The sequence below is a fragment of the Rhodnius prolixus genome, unplaced genomic scaffold (genome assembly GCF_049639745.1).
Source record: "Rhodnius prolixus isolate KJV_2025 unplaced genomic scaffold, Rpr scaffold_12, whole genome shotgun sequence".
Classification (NCBI taxonomy): Eukaryota; Metazoa; Arthropoda; class Insecta; order Hemiptera; family Reduviidae; genus Rhodnius; species Rhodnius prolixus.
In genome coordinates this window covers 2,591,755-2,607,203 of record NW_027411635.1, presented here as the reverse complement: position 1 = coordinate 2,607,203, position 15,449 = coordinate 2,591,755, and the positions used below count along the sequence as shown (strand labels likewise).

General features: G+C 33.3%; 2 protein-coding genes across 2 annotated transcripts; one reads left to right on the top strand and one right to left on the bottom strand.

Moving 5' to 3' along the window:
* The first annotated feature begins 614 nt into the window (after positions 1 to 614).
* On the top strand, positions 615 to 7,030 carry kay (transcription factor kayak). The gene is made up of 6 exons (XM_074143142.1): positions 615 to 866; positions 2,513 to 2,678; positions 3,758 to 3,924; positions 4,074 to 4,181; positions 4,366 to 4,551; positions 5,454 to 7,030. Exons 1-6 carry the CDS (start codon positions 816 to 818, stop codon positions 5,766 to 5,768), a joined length of 993 nt encoding a protein of 330 aa, XP_073999243.1. The 5' UTR covers positions 615 to 815; the 3' UTR covers positions 5,769 to 7,030.
* Positions 7,031 to 8,259: 1,229 nt separating this feature from the next.
* On the bottom strand, positions 8,260 to 14,771 carry Cib2 (Calcium and integrin binding family member 2). Its single transcript, XM_074143145.1, has 6 exons — positions 14,696 to 14,771; positions 13,364 to 13,398; positions 12,073 to 12,184; positions 11,680 to 11,827; positions 11,423 to 11,517; positions 8,260 to 11,120 (listed from the first exon to the last, which is right to left on the bottom strand). Exons 1-6 carry the CDS (start codon positions 14,744 to 14,746, stop codon positions 10,998 to 11,000), a joined length of 564 nt encoding a protein of 187 aa, XP_073999246.1. The 5' UTR covers positions 14,747 to 14,771; the 3' UTR covers positions 8,260 to 10,997.
* Between the last annotated feature and the right edge of the window lie 678 nt (positions 14,772 to 15,449).

Genomic DNA, 15,449 nt, shown 5'->3' with positions numbered 1-15,449 from the left:
GACAGACATCAATCAGCTCAAAACGAACGAGCGCCGCATGGTGTAACTGTTAACTTTCTTTTCTTTGCCTCGAAAAAGCATATCACCCTGCTGTTTCGGGTGAAACGCTACCATTTCAGGCCTTTTTTCCCCTTTGGCTTCTTACTGTTCACCAAATGATGTTTTTTAATGTACAGTGCGCTTCCCAAAGCTTTCTGCGATGTACACTAGGTAACCATATAGAACACAATGACAATATCCTTGGCATCACATTTTTCTAGAATTTGTTTTATGGAAAAATTTGGTCTATTTAAGTTTGGGCTGCGAAAAACCCGTATTGCTCTTTGGATCTTATATTCCTTTTCTGTAGGGCTATGATATTTATAAACAAAAAATTGATGAGTAAAATTTCGGATTTAACGGTAATCGAAGTGCGACTGCACTGAATTTTTTCTTCAGATTAGATGAATTTCCCAATAATATTCTTTAAAAGTTTGTATACTTTATAAGAATTTTTGACGAACTGGAACAAGTAATTATAAATATGGAAAGAAATACTAGTGTTTTTTTTAAATATCAAAAAAATGAGTTCTCGGAAGAATGACGTTGTAGTGGAATAATTGCAGGATGACATCATCCTGGTGGGGCGACTTGACTGCGCCATGGGCTTCCCCGAGCTCTGTGACTCATTCAGTAACTTTTCTTGTTAAAGGCTACATAGTTCGTACTAAAACAAAAAGGTTTTATATTTCTATCAGTGTTTAATTGTATTGAAAGAACAAAAGTTTCTTTTGTATATATATTGATTTTTAAAAGAAGTGTCAAAGTGTTATAATATGAATTCTACGAAAGCAGCAGCATTCAACAGCTACACCATGAAAGACTCTGTAAGTGTTGTACTTTATCTTACTTTTTATACTAATCAATTGGTCAGGTTACAATTTACTATTTTTATTCATTTATTATTTTAGGTGCACTTTTTGCAAAATAAACAATAAATATGAAATTTGAAACTATTGATAGCAAAAAATAAATTTTTTTACTATTTGTTGCCTAACATGAGAGGTTATAAAGTTAACATCAACTAGTGAAATGATATAAAACATTTTTTGTTTGCTTAATTAGTTAAAAAGCTGATATAACAATTATTATAAATTCATATTTTGTTAATTTTACTTAAATATTTAAATAGGAAACAATTCCTTATTGTTTAGTTTAAAAGTATCTTAATTTAAAAGCAAAAGTTGTGAAGTTTCAGGAATGGATGACATCATCTAGCCTTGTGAACATATTTTTTTGTATAAACTGGACTAAAGGAATATGTTGATTTTCTTTAAGTTAATCTTAAAAATTTTCTATAGTCTTTCTTCAAAAGAAAACTTAATTTAAGAGTTTTATTTATAAATTATTCCTATGATTTCTAAGTTGATTTTTTTTAATGATAACTTCATTTTGAGGAAAACTCATAAAATTGTGTTTCTGTAATTTATTTATTTTTTATAAATTAGATAATAAGCTTTTTAAAACAATTTTGCGTCGTTGCTCTTAAGTTTCCGTGTTCCCTTCAATTCCGTTAGTGGTACCCTTTAAGTACTAAAGGTTATTTTGGAATTAAATATATTAATCTTGTTGAGTGAAACATATTCATCTCTTCATGCTCTAATGAAGTTCCTGATGAATGGTACCCACGTTACCTCAAAACCAATAACAAAAATTGCCAAAGGAAAAACTCCTGGAAGACTAATCGAAATGTTTTTCTTAAACTTATAATACATTTCAAATGCTTGTTCATAGTTGCCAAATGGAAGCCTCACAGCCTTATTAAGTCCGCTAAAGGTTAGTGTGGAACTGTTTGGAGATCCTGATGGAAAAGACAAAATGTCTTTTTCGTCTGGGTGTCCGGGTCCTTCGAAATATAGGAGCAATGAGATGGTAGATCGCTTGTTCCGGGATAGGTCCTGCGTGGTCCTTTTACGGCATAGGAACTCTTTTGAGGCATTCCAAAATGTGTGCAACCATCAAAGAATTGTGTGTACTGAGTGATGGTGGATACCCCAACATAGACGAGACTATAAAGTTTATATTAGCTCTTCGACAAAATTTACAACTGTATTTCTTTAAAGTGGCCATTCGGATGATCGTAGACTTCTTATGGTCCACTGCTAACTGAAGTGTATATTCCATGTATAATTAACCTACGGATAGCTTATGTAGGTTTTATGAGTTATTTATATATATAGATAAGATGGTCTGGTTTTTGTCCTAATCTCGGTTTGAGATTTGTTCTATGGGAGGAGAAACTACCTTTTAAAAAGAAAGCTTAGGAAAGCGCAGGGCGTGATTCTCTTTCCATATACAGGGAGTATTAGACCTTAACGGAACCTGAAAGATGGCCTGTTTATCTGTCAGTCACCTCCAAGCTTCTCAACGTCGTTTGTCCACTTTAAACATTAGATCAGTACTTATGGATTATCTACTGAACTTAGGGATTAAGTCTGTACTTAGTCATTTACCAACTGTTATATTTTATCAGTTACAGTTAGACGGTTTAAACAGTGGCGTACCTACGAGGACTACAGCTACACTTACTCCAACCACATTGCGTAGTGTGGAGCAATTTTTAGAAATACCAAGTCAAGTGGAAGCTCACCAGAACCAGGCCAGGTTCGTGCCACCAGTTATCCATCCAACGCATCAAGGTATGTTCTTTTCTGTTCATATAAGCAACTGGCATAAAAGTATAACACTTTGAGGGTCTTTTCCCTATTTTGGAGTTATTTTCCGTTGGAAGTATGGCTAAAGTTTAGACGGTGAACCCCTCAATTACCGCATAGAAAATTTTCATAACTTTTTCCGTTGCTGTGGATGTAAAAAAAGAGACTTTTAATGTTTTATTTTTAGTATCTAGACTAATTTTATATATATATATTTTATTTATTCCCCCGAGTGACGCGGAAGAGCTTTTTTTTGTAAGGAAAAATCGTACAACTAGAAAATTTATTTTTTTCAGTATTAATTGTATAATGATAATTATGATAAATAAATATTTGTTTTGACCACCTCACTTAGGTCAATGTTTGACTGCAGAATTAATCCGTCAAGGGCGTGGGGCTATCAGGATGATTGTAGGCCTATTAACTGGCCACTGCAGACTCAGAAAACACATGCATCGCATGGGCCTGGCAGATGATAGCCTTTGTAGGTTCTGTCAGGAAGAGGAGGAAACGGCACTACACGTGTTGTGTCAGTGTGAGGGGCTTGTATGGCTAAGGATGTTACTTCTCGGGGAGGAAAAACCAAGGCCTGAGAGCTTTACCCAGGAGTCACTCTCCAGAATTAAGAGTCTAATTAAACGGACGGGTCTGGAGGGTGAGCTCTAAAGTCGGGGAGCCACAATAGATCCAAAGGGGTCGCAGTGGCGTAGGCCTTGAGGCCGCCCTAATTTAATCTTAGGTCAATGTTTATCTGTTTTTTAAGTGTTCAAAATTATCTCAAAAACTGTCTCAATTACTATTACAATTTTAATTTTTTCTCGCAATGGGAGGAGCAAAAAAGCAGCGACTGGGGCTAAAAGAATCCAAAGTGGTTTGTCTGTTATTTATTGTATCTTTTCTAAAGATTCACGCTAGTGCGGTAGAACTCTGAGTAAATGGGCAGTTTAGATCTACAACCTCTGCACGGATTTTATGTGCATTTTATTGAGAATTCAGATAAGAAGAAATATTATTAAGAGAAAGTCTTATGAGTGATCACACCAGATCTTGTTTTACTATTACAGTTGTACAAAAGCCTGGGTTTATGAGCGTGGTTGATACGAAAAGCTGGCAAGGTGGAAGTGCCAGAGTTACCGAAGGACATGCTGTACAGATTGAGCTGACCAGCAAACCAGCAGCCACCCAACCTCGCAGGAATGTCGGAGGTCGCAGACCCAACAAGGATAAGTCCGTGAGTATAAATTTAGAGAAAATAAACAACACGCTTAACGCCTTTATTGTATTATTATTTTGCATTGCTGTTTGCTGCTTTTGCTGGACCAATTTGCCGTGGGATAAACTAAAATGACTTGAAATCTTACATCATGTTCATCATTACAGATTTCCCCAGAAGAAGAAGAAAGACGGGCTGTTCGGAGAGAAAGAAACAAGCTTGCAGCCGCTAGGTGCCGCAAACGACGTTTGGATCATACAAATGAATTGATGATGGTAAGATTTATGTTAAGAATTCAGACATTGAAGAGTCTTGAGATCGTCTTCTGCGTTTGACTTATATGCGTTTCAGACACCTTGCTTGATAAATCAGTTCAACAATTCCCCTCTACAAAATTTTACTTCATTTCAATTTTTCATCTTCAAACATTTGTATTTTAATTTGTCATTCTGCCATCAGGAAACCGACGGCCTACAAAAGAAGAAGTCTGGCCTGCAAAGTGAAATTCAGCAGCTTAAGATGCAGAAAGAAGAATTGGAATATCTTTTGGAAACGCATCGTCCTTGCTGTCGACTAGAGGCGGACAGTGAGAATTTAAGAAGTGACTCGCCACCAGACATCAAACCATTCTCGCTGACCTTGAAGGTGAGTTGATATTTGTGAGTTATTATACAAAGTAAGTAAATTAATCGCCTATTTTTTCAGGCAGGGCTTAGCGTCCAACTACCAATTAGGTGTCGTTGGCGGGAGTGAAAGCGCATACTTAACTACTAACATTTTTTCTAATAAATAAAAAGTAGCAATATGCGGGTTTCGAATAGGGAATCGCCTATTTACAAAGCCACGCTTCATAACTACTAGATCAATACTTGCCCCATTGGTCCGATATGTTCTAGTGTACCTAAGTCGTCACGTTGCTTAGCCATTAGGAAAATCTCAAGTGAGACACACTTTAGACAAAAGACAAACTCGTAAGTCCAATACAAAACTCAAACATTAGTTATTCAAAGTTCAAATTCGTTTAGTCCTTACAATTACTTATTACTTATTTAAACTACATCCTCGTTAATTTTTAACGTGGTTTGAGAAAAGTAGCGTCAGAAATTTTTGCTCACCGTAAGGTTCTTGGCGTCGGTCAATGAGCTGGTTTTCTCTTAGGCTCTTTTAGCATTATTTTCTTCGCATTTAAACTAAACACTGTAACAATACCTTCTTTCAATTTTTATTTAATGTTGCTAGCATTAAATATATCTTTAAATATCTGCCTTCTTCAACTCTAATAATTGAAATAAGATTGAGAGGAGATTAGCTGAGAAGTTAGCGTACTAGATTCCACGCGGGAATCCCGGTTCTTAGATTTTCTTTTTCTAGAAGCTTTATACGGCTCACTGCCGGCGATGGACAGTGTTGTCATAACAAGAGAATACTGTCTAGAGACTGCAGTGACTGAAAAAGCAGCTTTGGGCGCCCAAACCTTAGTTGTTGACGCTCTTAAAAAGTAAGCGAACGTCGTGTGAATACTTCTGACCAGTTTTTCCCTGTTCCAGGTGGACTCTAAGGAAGAGATGGTCAATGAGCCAGAATCTAACATAACAATTCTACCACCAAAAAGAAACGGAGGCAAGCGGCCAACCAGTCTGCCAGTACCTACGGCAATGTTGACACCGGATGGCATACCCATAACAACGCCAACGGCTGGCATTCTCTTCAACTTTGACTCGCTGATGGATGGCGGCACAGGACTAACGCCAGTATCTGGTCCGTTGGCACCCTCCTGTTCCACCCAGCAGAGACACAGTGGCTCGGGCACGGTTAGCGATCTATCTAGCCCTGACTCTACCACCAAGCTGGTTTCCTTATAGGAGTGACTTTCCCCGTGTATACCTTGTTTACCATTCAGGCCAATATTTATTGTATTTGTATCAGTTATTATTATTATTATTTTGTATGTACATGTAAGGCTATATTCTTTTATAGGTACCGCTGGGGCATCTTGCAATGATACTTGCCTGAAAACTCGGGCAGCTCAATAATTTAATAATTGCCATTCATCTATGCGTTGCATAAAAGGTGCCTCGGAAATGGTTAACATATCAATTAAAACATTACATTCGCGGCACACCGAAAGAAGCACAGTATACTTGAAAATTAAAGACAGGTCCCATTTAACATACAGACTAACTTATTATACAAGATTAATTGCTACTACAGATGCGTTTACGATCTTGTAACGTCTGATAAATTCTAAACAATATTAAAGAAAATTCAATGCAGTAAAATTACTTAAATGATATCAGTTATAAAATTTTAACAAAACACAAGCTTTTTAGAAATTTCTAAATGGCTGAAATTACGAGCTAAAGTATTAATGAAATGGGGGGTACTTGCTGATTTGTGTACCGTTTGTTGTTTAGTCATCCTCTATACTTAACTTTTTAAACTAAGTTTTGGTTGAGGAGTTTTTTGTACCTATTTATCTAATGATATATAAATATTCGGATATGTTTCTTCCTCTTAAAGTAAGAGAAGTGCAACTGCTGTTACAGTACTTCTCCCAAAAGGTAGAAAGAAAAATTAAACTGAATGTATGCATCTAGACCCGCATATAGCATGTTTACATAAAATTTCGAATCAAATTTTAAGGGCTATTACTCGAATAGTCCAATTTTATGTGAAATTAAGAAGTTAAAATATTATCTGAGGACTTCAGATTCTACACTATAGCTTCACTAGGAGAATTTACTAAATGGAGATAAATAGCCTTAGCCCCACTGGATTCTCCGCTATTTTCCCACAATATACCTGGTGCCCAGTGATCCTCCAGCTGGATCTCTCTGCAAAATAGGACCTGTCAGCTTCATTTTGTCCAACAAGAGCAGATAATAAATACGATTCCTTTTAGTGCTTTAGGACAATACACTAAACTCTGAAAGACGATTCTAGCTTTTCCCAAACTCTCTCTAAAGAAACAAATTAAAGAACCGTTTTATAGTTCTAGAGAGCTAAACGTAACAAACAAATTTATCTAGAGTGCCATCTACAATATTAACATTCTCCATAAAAACAGGTTATTCGGCTCTACGAAAAGGGGCTGCACCTGCTAGGATGAGCATTCTTTCAAATCCCACCCTGATCTCATTTAAGCTTCGTGATCCGCTTTTCTTGGGGTTATCCAGAAGAGTTTCACGTTACAGCCAGACCACAAGAATAATCTGGCATAAATATCGCACACTCTTCCACAAATCTTAGCACAATATATTCAAACTTCAATTTAATTTTGTTTATCAAATTTAAGTATTTTCTATTTCGTGTATCTCACAAACTGCGAGTACCACGTAACTAAATTATTTATTATTTTTCAAAATCAAATCGGGCATTCCCATTTAACATTTACAATTATGTCCCGTCCCTCAATAACAATGTTGGAAACCTATATATATATATATAAATTGTTTTTATGTTTATTATGATTACCAAGTTAGTTAGCAAAGCAACTTACCAACTGTTTATTTCATGTAATAGGTACATTAATATATTATTTCAATTTTAAAAATAAATATGTATTTGTAATCTAGATTTTTTTTTTTTTGTTAATTTGTTAAGCTATTATAATTTAGAGAGTGAGACTTTTTTAGATTTTTAATTTGTTTTTTTACCTTTTCCAAATCAAAAAAATAAATTTGTAGTGAACCCTCCACACACTTTCTCTTACTGCAGCTAAACAAACAGGTTTCTTAGGGTGTGTCAAGGTTCTACTAGCCATAGTTTTAAGCAAAAGGCGGATCTAAAGAGGGGGGGCATCAACGTTTCCTTGAACTGTACAAAAAGAAATAATTTTTATTGCATTTGAATAAAAATTAAGTGAACTTTGCGCCTACTCGGAAAAATTAGATAAATTCGCCGTCTTTGGACACCCCGCAATCTTAATCAATTCATCTCCCTTCGAACATTCACTCTTTAGTAGTTCTTCATTTCATTTTGGACTAGTAAGTTCATAAGAACGAATAAGTTTCGAGATACTGCGTTTTGTACATTAATTAAACTAGTCAAAAGAAATGCGATCATTATCTGTAAGATGCTAATGTTTTTTGCTAAAGAAGTGGTACTTTTAGATCTTAAAATTAGAACAAAAACTAAAAAGAACATTTTAAAATTTGGAGTAACCGTCTCTGGCAATCTCTGTTTATTGATACTTCAAATTTCTTCATATTCCCATTAATGTGATAGAAATTCATGTGCTCTCTGTCTTCTGGTTCAAGGGGTTGCCTGAAAAAAGTACCCATTGCATTCAAAAACATGATGTTTAATGATCATCATCAAAGATGTGTAAAGTGGGAAAGAAATTAGTTCTTGTTTTCACATTTGCAAAAAAAAAAAAAAGTAAGTTTTTGTGTGAAAATAACAATAAATAAATAAAAATGACAATGGCATATAAAAATTGGCTATTTGATACACAATTACAAAAAAGTTCCAAATGGTTTAAGCAAAAAAGTGCCCATTAATTTATTACTTTCTAATTGTAGCAATGTTTTTCCAAATATGAAAAGAAAACAAAAAATTGTAATAAAAAAATTAATTATAATCTCTGAGTTTGTAGTATCCAAAACCTTACTAACAATTGGCAACTTTTCCCCTTACATTGCATCCCAGCTAGTAAGAGAAAGTAATCATTCCGTGTGTGAATAAATTAAAACTTGGAAGTATATTAAGTGTTTATATCAATTAATTTTGAAAATGTTGAAATATCCAGAGTTACGTCAGCAAACTTAAAGACACCAACTCCTAATCTCTCTGGAAAAAACTTCCTTTATTATTTTAAAGTACGCACAGAGAAAATTTCGCTTTATAAATACCATTTTAACAATTAATGTATTTATATTATAGAATTTTAATTTTTTATTTACGAATTTATTTTATTTAATTTTTTGAGTAAAGAATTTTGATGTTAACATTCTGGTTGAGCTAGTAAAACTTGTTAGCGCTCTTGTTAGCGGACAAATGTGAGACACTTTACTCTCTCGCCAAAATTTAAAGAGAATTTATTATTTAAAGAATTACATAATGAAAAATAATAAACAATTTTTACAAGAAAAATATTTTATGCTTTAAAAGTGAATTTTGTAAATAATTGAAAATAAAAGATATATCATAAATTTGTATAAATTTAAGTGAAAAAAAAAAAAAAATTGGAGCTTTATTGTGTGCTTACAGCAACATATAAAAATAAAAATACCAACTTTTAATAAGAATTTTGTTTTGATTTTTCTCGAAATCCTTTTCTACAATATATAAATATATTTTGTGTGAACACTCATTCGACCTTCTCCTATTAAAATTGTAATCGAACAAGTTTCTTAGTAATACTTAATTTTACTATACTATTTTTTATTTTTTTTTTGTGAGTATTTAAGCGGCTGGTTGGGCCTGCAATTTATTACACTGGTACAGAAGTAAATTTTACAATTGCACTACCCACCACCTCACAGCAGCACTGCCGATGGTATGTTTTCAATTTATTAAATTACTATGAGCCTGTTATTATTCTCTGTAAGTTAGCTGCCTGTTAAACGCAGTTTTTCGGTTGGAAGAAGGATGAAGACACCATATAAACATAATGAGCAAAGAGTAGTTCAGTACCTTTGTGTGTGGGCTGCTTAAAGGAGGATATCAATTTTACACTGTGGTAACAGTAATTATTTCAGAAACCCAGGAAGTTGTTAGTTAAAATGAGCAAGCCTTTCATTACATTGATACTTAGCAGTTTTATTGTTAATTTATTGAATATATGTATCTCATTTTTCGTACTAAAAAATTTACATTAAAAAAACCATAATGAATAACTGCGCATGTTAGAAAGTTCAAAAAAACAGCCTCTAATTTTGGAGTTAGATCAGCTTAGGCTCTTTGCTTTTAATGATCCTTATATATATAAGGTGGAGAAAAATAAATGGGAAATTATTCAAATAAAATTCAAATAATTTTTGGTAAGTAAATAATAATATTAATTATTATTACCCTTATTTATATTAGAATTTATTTTAATTTTAGAAGATTCTCTTTATATTATTTTAAGTTTAGTGCTGATAACTGCGCATGTCGTAAAAACTTAGTTTAATTCTGAGTATTTTCTTTATTTATTATTATTATTTGTATTAATTATTTGCCAAATAGTCTAAACATAATTTTATATTCATTTGTAATCAATAAATTAATTTTTCTTTCGCAAAGGTGACGTTATTTTGTAACTTTCGCAATTTGTTGCATTTATTTCTAACTAGTCTTCTAAAAAAAGTATCAGGAACAAAAGCATCTATTCCAGGAAGCAGATATCGTAAAAGCAATAAGGCTTGGCTGGCTCAGATGGGCAGACCATGTGGCAAGAATGTCTTAAGTTCAGAACAGCACTTAATTTTGGGCGAAAATCATTAACTGAACCACGCTTATATTACTTCTTAATGACCAGGCTTTTAGAAAAACTTATATAATTATACAGATTAAGTCTCTTAGAAACCTAATTATCAGTCAGTTTGAACTTAATGGTTAAAATAACATTGCCAGACGGCTTTTGCAGGAAAATGTACTTAGAGTCAGGAGAGATTTAGCAGGCCTAAATTAAGATGGAATGATGGGGTAGGCGTGGAAGCCAGAAACCTGCTAGGAGTGAGGAATTGGAAGGTTGCTTGAGGAGGCCAAGGCCCAGTATGAGCTGTAGCACCAAAAGTAGTAGTAGTCTTTTAAAGTTGTTATTTTTATCGCCAACTTACATTTTTTGTCAGTACTATTTCCGTTTTCTCTACCTTGAAACTATTACTGACAGATATTTTTTCCTCATTTCTGGCTGACTTAACATTTCCAAGCTGTATAGTATTTTAGTAAATATGAATTAATGCTATTAATTAAATAAATTATAAAAAAGAGGTTCTCAAGGAACAGTAAACCTTACTCATGCTTCCAGCATTGAATCTGAAGTGGAGGTACTTGTATTTTTAGCATAAATATTGGCCACTTGTGAATCAGATTAGATACGAATTAAGTACACTGTACAAAATATATTCAAGCAGCCACATTTAAAGCATGGTGTTAAGAGTGCTTTAAATTCTGATGTGGAAGGTGGAGAAGAACTCGGGCGATCTGAGAATGACGTGTTGAAATTCGATGAAGGATAGCGCGCCGTCTCCATCCAAGTCAGACTCTTCGATCGCCTTGTCGCACACCTGCACACACACAGACAATTCATTTGTCAAGCTTATCGAATACCTTTAACTAGGGAAGAAAAGGGTTACTCTGGCTATGTGTTGGTAGGTATCCTGGACTCTGGACCCAGTTTTCAGCTTGTACTCTTAGACGTTTCTTTTCCTTGGAGCGTCTCTTAGTTCACTATCTAGAATTAATCAGTGTTATCTGTGACAACAGATACTGCCCGCAGGCTAGTCGAGTAATAAGAAGATTCCTGGGGCCGATTGTTTCACATTTTTCTAGTGTGTTTACTTTCAAAATAGTCAGATTTTGAATTCACCTGGCTGACTTCCTCAGGACTAAGCTCTTCATGGCTCAGCAAATTCACCCCTTTACACAGATCTTCGGAACCTATAGAGTTGTCACCGTCAAAGTCTAAAATTATAAAAATTAATTTAAGTTAGTGTAAAACCTTACATTGGACGATAGATTCTGTGATTATATAGGTTTCGTTTTCTCATTCTTTACGCTGTACAAACTTTCTAAGTTAAAAGAAAAAACTGAGAGAAAGCAGAAAAGTGAACATAATCTTCTTACCATAAATCTTGAAGGCATAGTACACCTTGATGTCCCGAGTAGCCTGTTCACTAAACACTGACAGCATGTCTAAGAATTCTTCAAATGATTGATCACCACTCCCATCGCTTGAAAATACTTCACATATACGTCGTCGAAACGGATTCTCCTAGACGAAAATTAGGATAGATTTCATTTCTGAAACTGATATTTTTTTTGCTTCTTTTGAACGTACGTATATTAATAACACAACTAATTGTTTTTTTTATTTTACTTTTATTTACAGTGGCCTGTAATAAAAATGTTTCGGCCCCGTTTGGATTACACTGAGTGAGATTAGTTTGAATTTATTAGTCGAGTTGTCACAACACATAGTCAATGCTATGAATGTCTTTGAAAGCTGTGATTTCTTACCTTCAGTTCGGCCAGGTTCTCTATACTAGCAAGGGAAATTGTCGCAGAAGTTGACTCGTGCGATTTTTTGGCCAGTTTGTCTTCACCGATGCTCAGGAATTTTTTGTAAACCCTAAATAAAAAAATTCAAATTGGTAAATTGAACATGGTGAAATTATCTCCCGGGATAATTTAGTGAACAAAACAGAAACACATTTTCGGAATCTGATATATCTCAAATCCAACTAAGTAGATTGTCTCAAATCTCAAATTATATACTCCACGTTGTGAAATAATAAAAAGAAATATTTCCTGGTTCAGTAGTTTGAAAACATTAATTACAAATTATGATTTAGCAGCTGACTTAACAAATTTAAATTTGACGACAATTAATAGTTGGAAAATACAGTTTAAACAAATCAAACTTAATTTATCTGAAAACAAAATGTTAGGCTTTATTAATGATGCTAGGTATTCAAGATCACAAAGAATATATAGTATACTGAATTATGATTTGACGACGAATAGCTACATAAATGATTCTTTCTCTCTTAATGAAATGACGTGGATAATTAAAGCTAGAGGAGACCTATTTTGTCCAAATGCTAACCCGTTCAGGGAACCAATAAATGAATTCTGCCTATTATGTAATATCTTTGTGACTGTGGGTCTGTACCACTTCCTTGCAGAATGTCCCAGATTAGGTGTGGCCGTCAATAATATTTCTTAAAGGAAAGCCTTACCAAACAGGAAATGATAAATTTTTTAAATTATTACAATAAGTGAACTCCATTAATTAATTTCCGTAAATATGCTTGTGGGTATCTACTTCAATAATTCTTTTTAAATTTTTTTTTTTTTGAAAATTTTGGCATTACATAAATGAAAATATATATTAATTGTTCAAGGATTTAGAATTTTAAATAAACTTTTTTTGGAAATAAATAGATAAATAACAAATTAAAATAAAAATAATTTTTAAGAATAATTAAAAGTTTTCCTGGTATACGGAATAACTAAGAATATTTGTAATTAAAGAGTATTTTCTGTATTTTGATATAAAGTTAATTTTAGTTACTTTAAGTTGTACATCATTTATATTTACACTTTGGAATTGTAAACAACAACCCCGCTGATGGTCTCGACCAAGTGTATGTCTTTTATTTTAATTTTATAATTCTTTGTCTATGTTTTGTATTTTGTAAAATAAAAGACTCTAATAAATAATAAATATCCTCCACGTTTCAATTCATAATTTGACCATTAAAAAGGATGCGCACCCAAATTCTTTGCCATGAATATGGTTCCTCACCTCAAGATCTCCTTCCTAGTAAAGAACGTGCAATCCTGTAAAGAAAAGAATCATTAAAACAGAAATAAAATATTAGAATACAAACTAGTTTCTCTTGCTGGTATCCTCACTGTTTTCTTAAAAATTTGAAGTTCACTAGATGTTGACTTTAATATTTTACAAGTTCACTGTAATAAAATGGTACTTACGAAAGAGGCGTAAATGCAGACCTAGAGGAGGACCCAAAAAGTTAGCTTTTACCAACGCTTTTATTAATTATTGAATTTTCATTTTTTTTCATCTCATGAATGAGTATAGTACTTAAATTTTACAATATTAAGCTCAAAACATAACAATAAACATGAATTACAATACTATTACATAAAAAAAAACTGCAATAATGGTTTTTTTACATATTAAAGATAAACAAATTAAGCAAGACTGGCTTATTTCAAAATCCAGTCTCTCAATATTACGTTACTCATAAATTAATTAATAAGAAAACAGAATTTGATTTTATTTTCCGTTGAAACAGGCCTAATTAATGCCAACTTATATTAAAGCCAGGTATACTTAAACGTTATGTTACATTACATTAAATGTTTTAGATATATTTATTTATTTTATTCTGCACTTGCATTTATTTTAATTTATAAATACTACAGAGAAGTTTGTGGCAGTGATCTTTAAAGATTATGGAAGTGTAATATTTTAACTGATTCAAATTTTTATTATGGAAGTAATAAAAGTTTATAGTTTTAAGATTTGATTCTCACTTAATTATATGGCAAAGATTCACCCTCAATAAACTATTAGCCTTGTCCATTCTATATTCGGGTATACCTAGCCTTGGCTTCTATAATCCCAGGAATAGTCCAGAATGAGGGGTCTGATACTGGGAAGTTCTTGGCCTTTGTAAAAGGGATTCTTTTTATTGATTACCTGTCAAGGGTAAAACAATAACTGGCGAATACTACGCAAGTCTTCTAGACCAATTGGATAAAAAAAATCATGAGAAGAGGCTTAAATGGCAAACAAACAAAAGATCTGTAACGAGCATAATGCACCTGTTAATACAGATGGTTTCTCAATAGGAAAACTGAGATTCAAATATACATTATTGGATCATCCACTCTATTGTACCAATCGCATTTCAGCGATGAAATCTATTCATAAGACAAAACTAGCAAAAAAATGCTTTAAAATAATAGAATACTTCGTCGAAAAATAATGCATTTTTTGATCTAACAAAACATAATCTTTCAAAAAATAATCAGAAAGGCTACCTAGCCCTTGTAGGACCGTACACCATATAATAAGGAAAGATTATACACAGCAATTGGAAGAAGTGACCTGATAATCCTCGAGCTGCTCCTCAGTAAAGGTGTCCACCTTGTTGCCCATGATGCGAAACTATACTGGCGGGTCACGCCACCGACCCATCCTCAATCCTTTGTCCCCACCATCAATTCATTAAAACCACTCAACTTAATTAAAGAAATAGGGTAGAAAAAACATACCATGTTGTGCCCAAAGTACTTCATTGCTCAAGTAGGAAGAAGTATTGCTGTAAAGGCGAACTTTCCAAATAGAATTTAACTGAAAAACGTATTTTTTTTTTTGAGATTTTTCTTAGAAAATGGAGCACACGATTTCTATTAAAATTTTCTTGTAAACTATTTAAATTTTGTACTATCGGAATCTGGAATTTAAAATATTTGAGATCAAAATATTTACTACTTAATTCCATAGTTCATGAAATACCTATGGTGGAAAAATTGGTAAATGAAATTTTAATAGTATGTTACGGTAGGCAGCTACCCCCTTGATTTCGGTTGAATTTGGGTATGGTTAAAGGGAAAAATGGAAAGAGAGAGAGAAGGGAGGAAAATGAAGAATAATAATGGGGAGAAAATGAATGCATTTCCATTCCGATGGAGATTGACTTGAGAATGTAATAGAGCGATAAACTAAATTGATAGGAACCTTGTGAACATAAATAAATAGATGAATAAATAAGTAAACAATAGATGAGCAATAGAGTGTGGTGCATGGCGCGTATGTAAACAAACAGACACGAGAGAGGAGTAGCAAAAGCCTGCAAGCT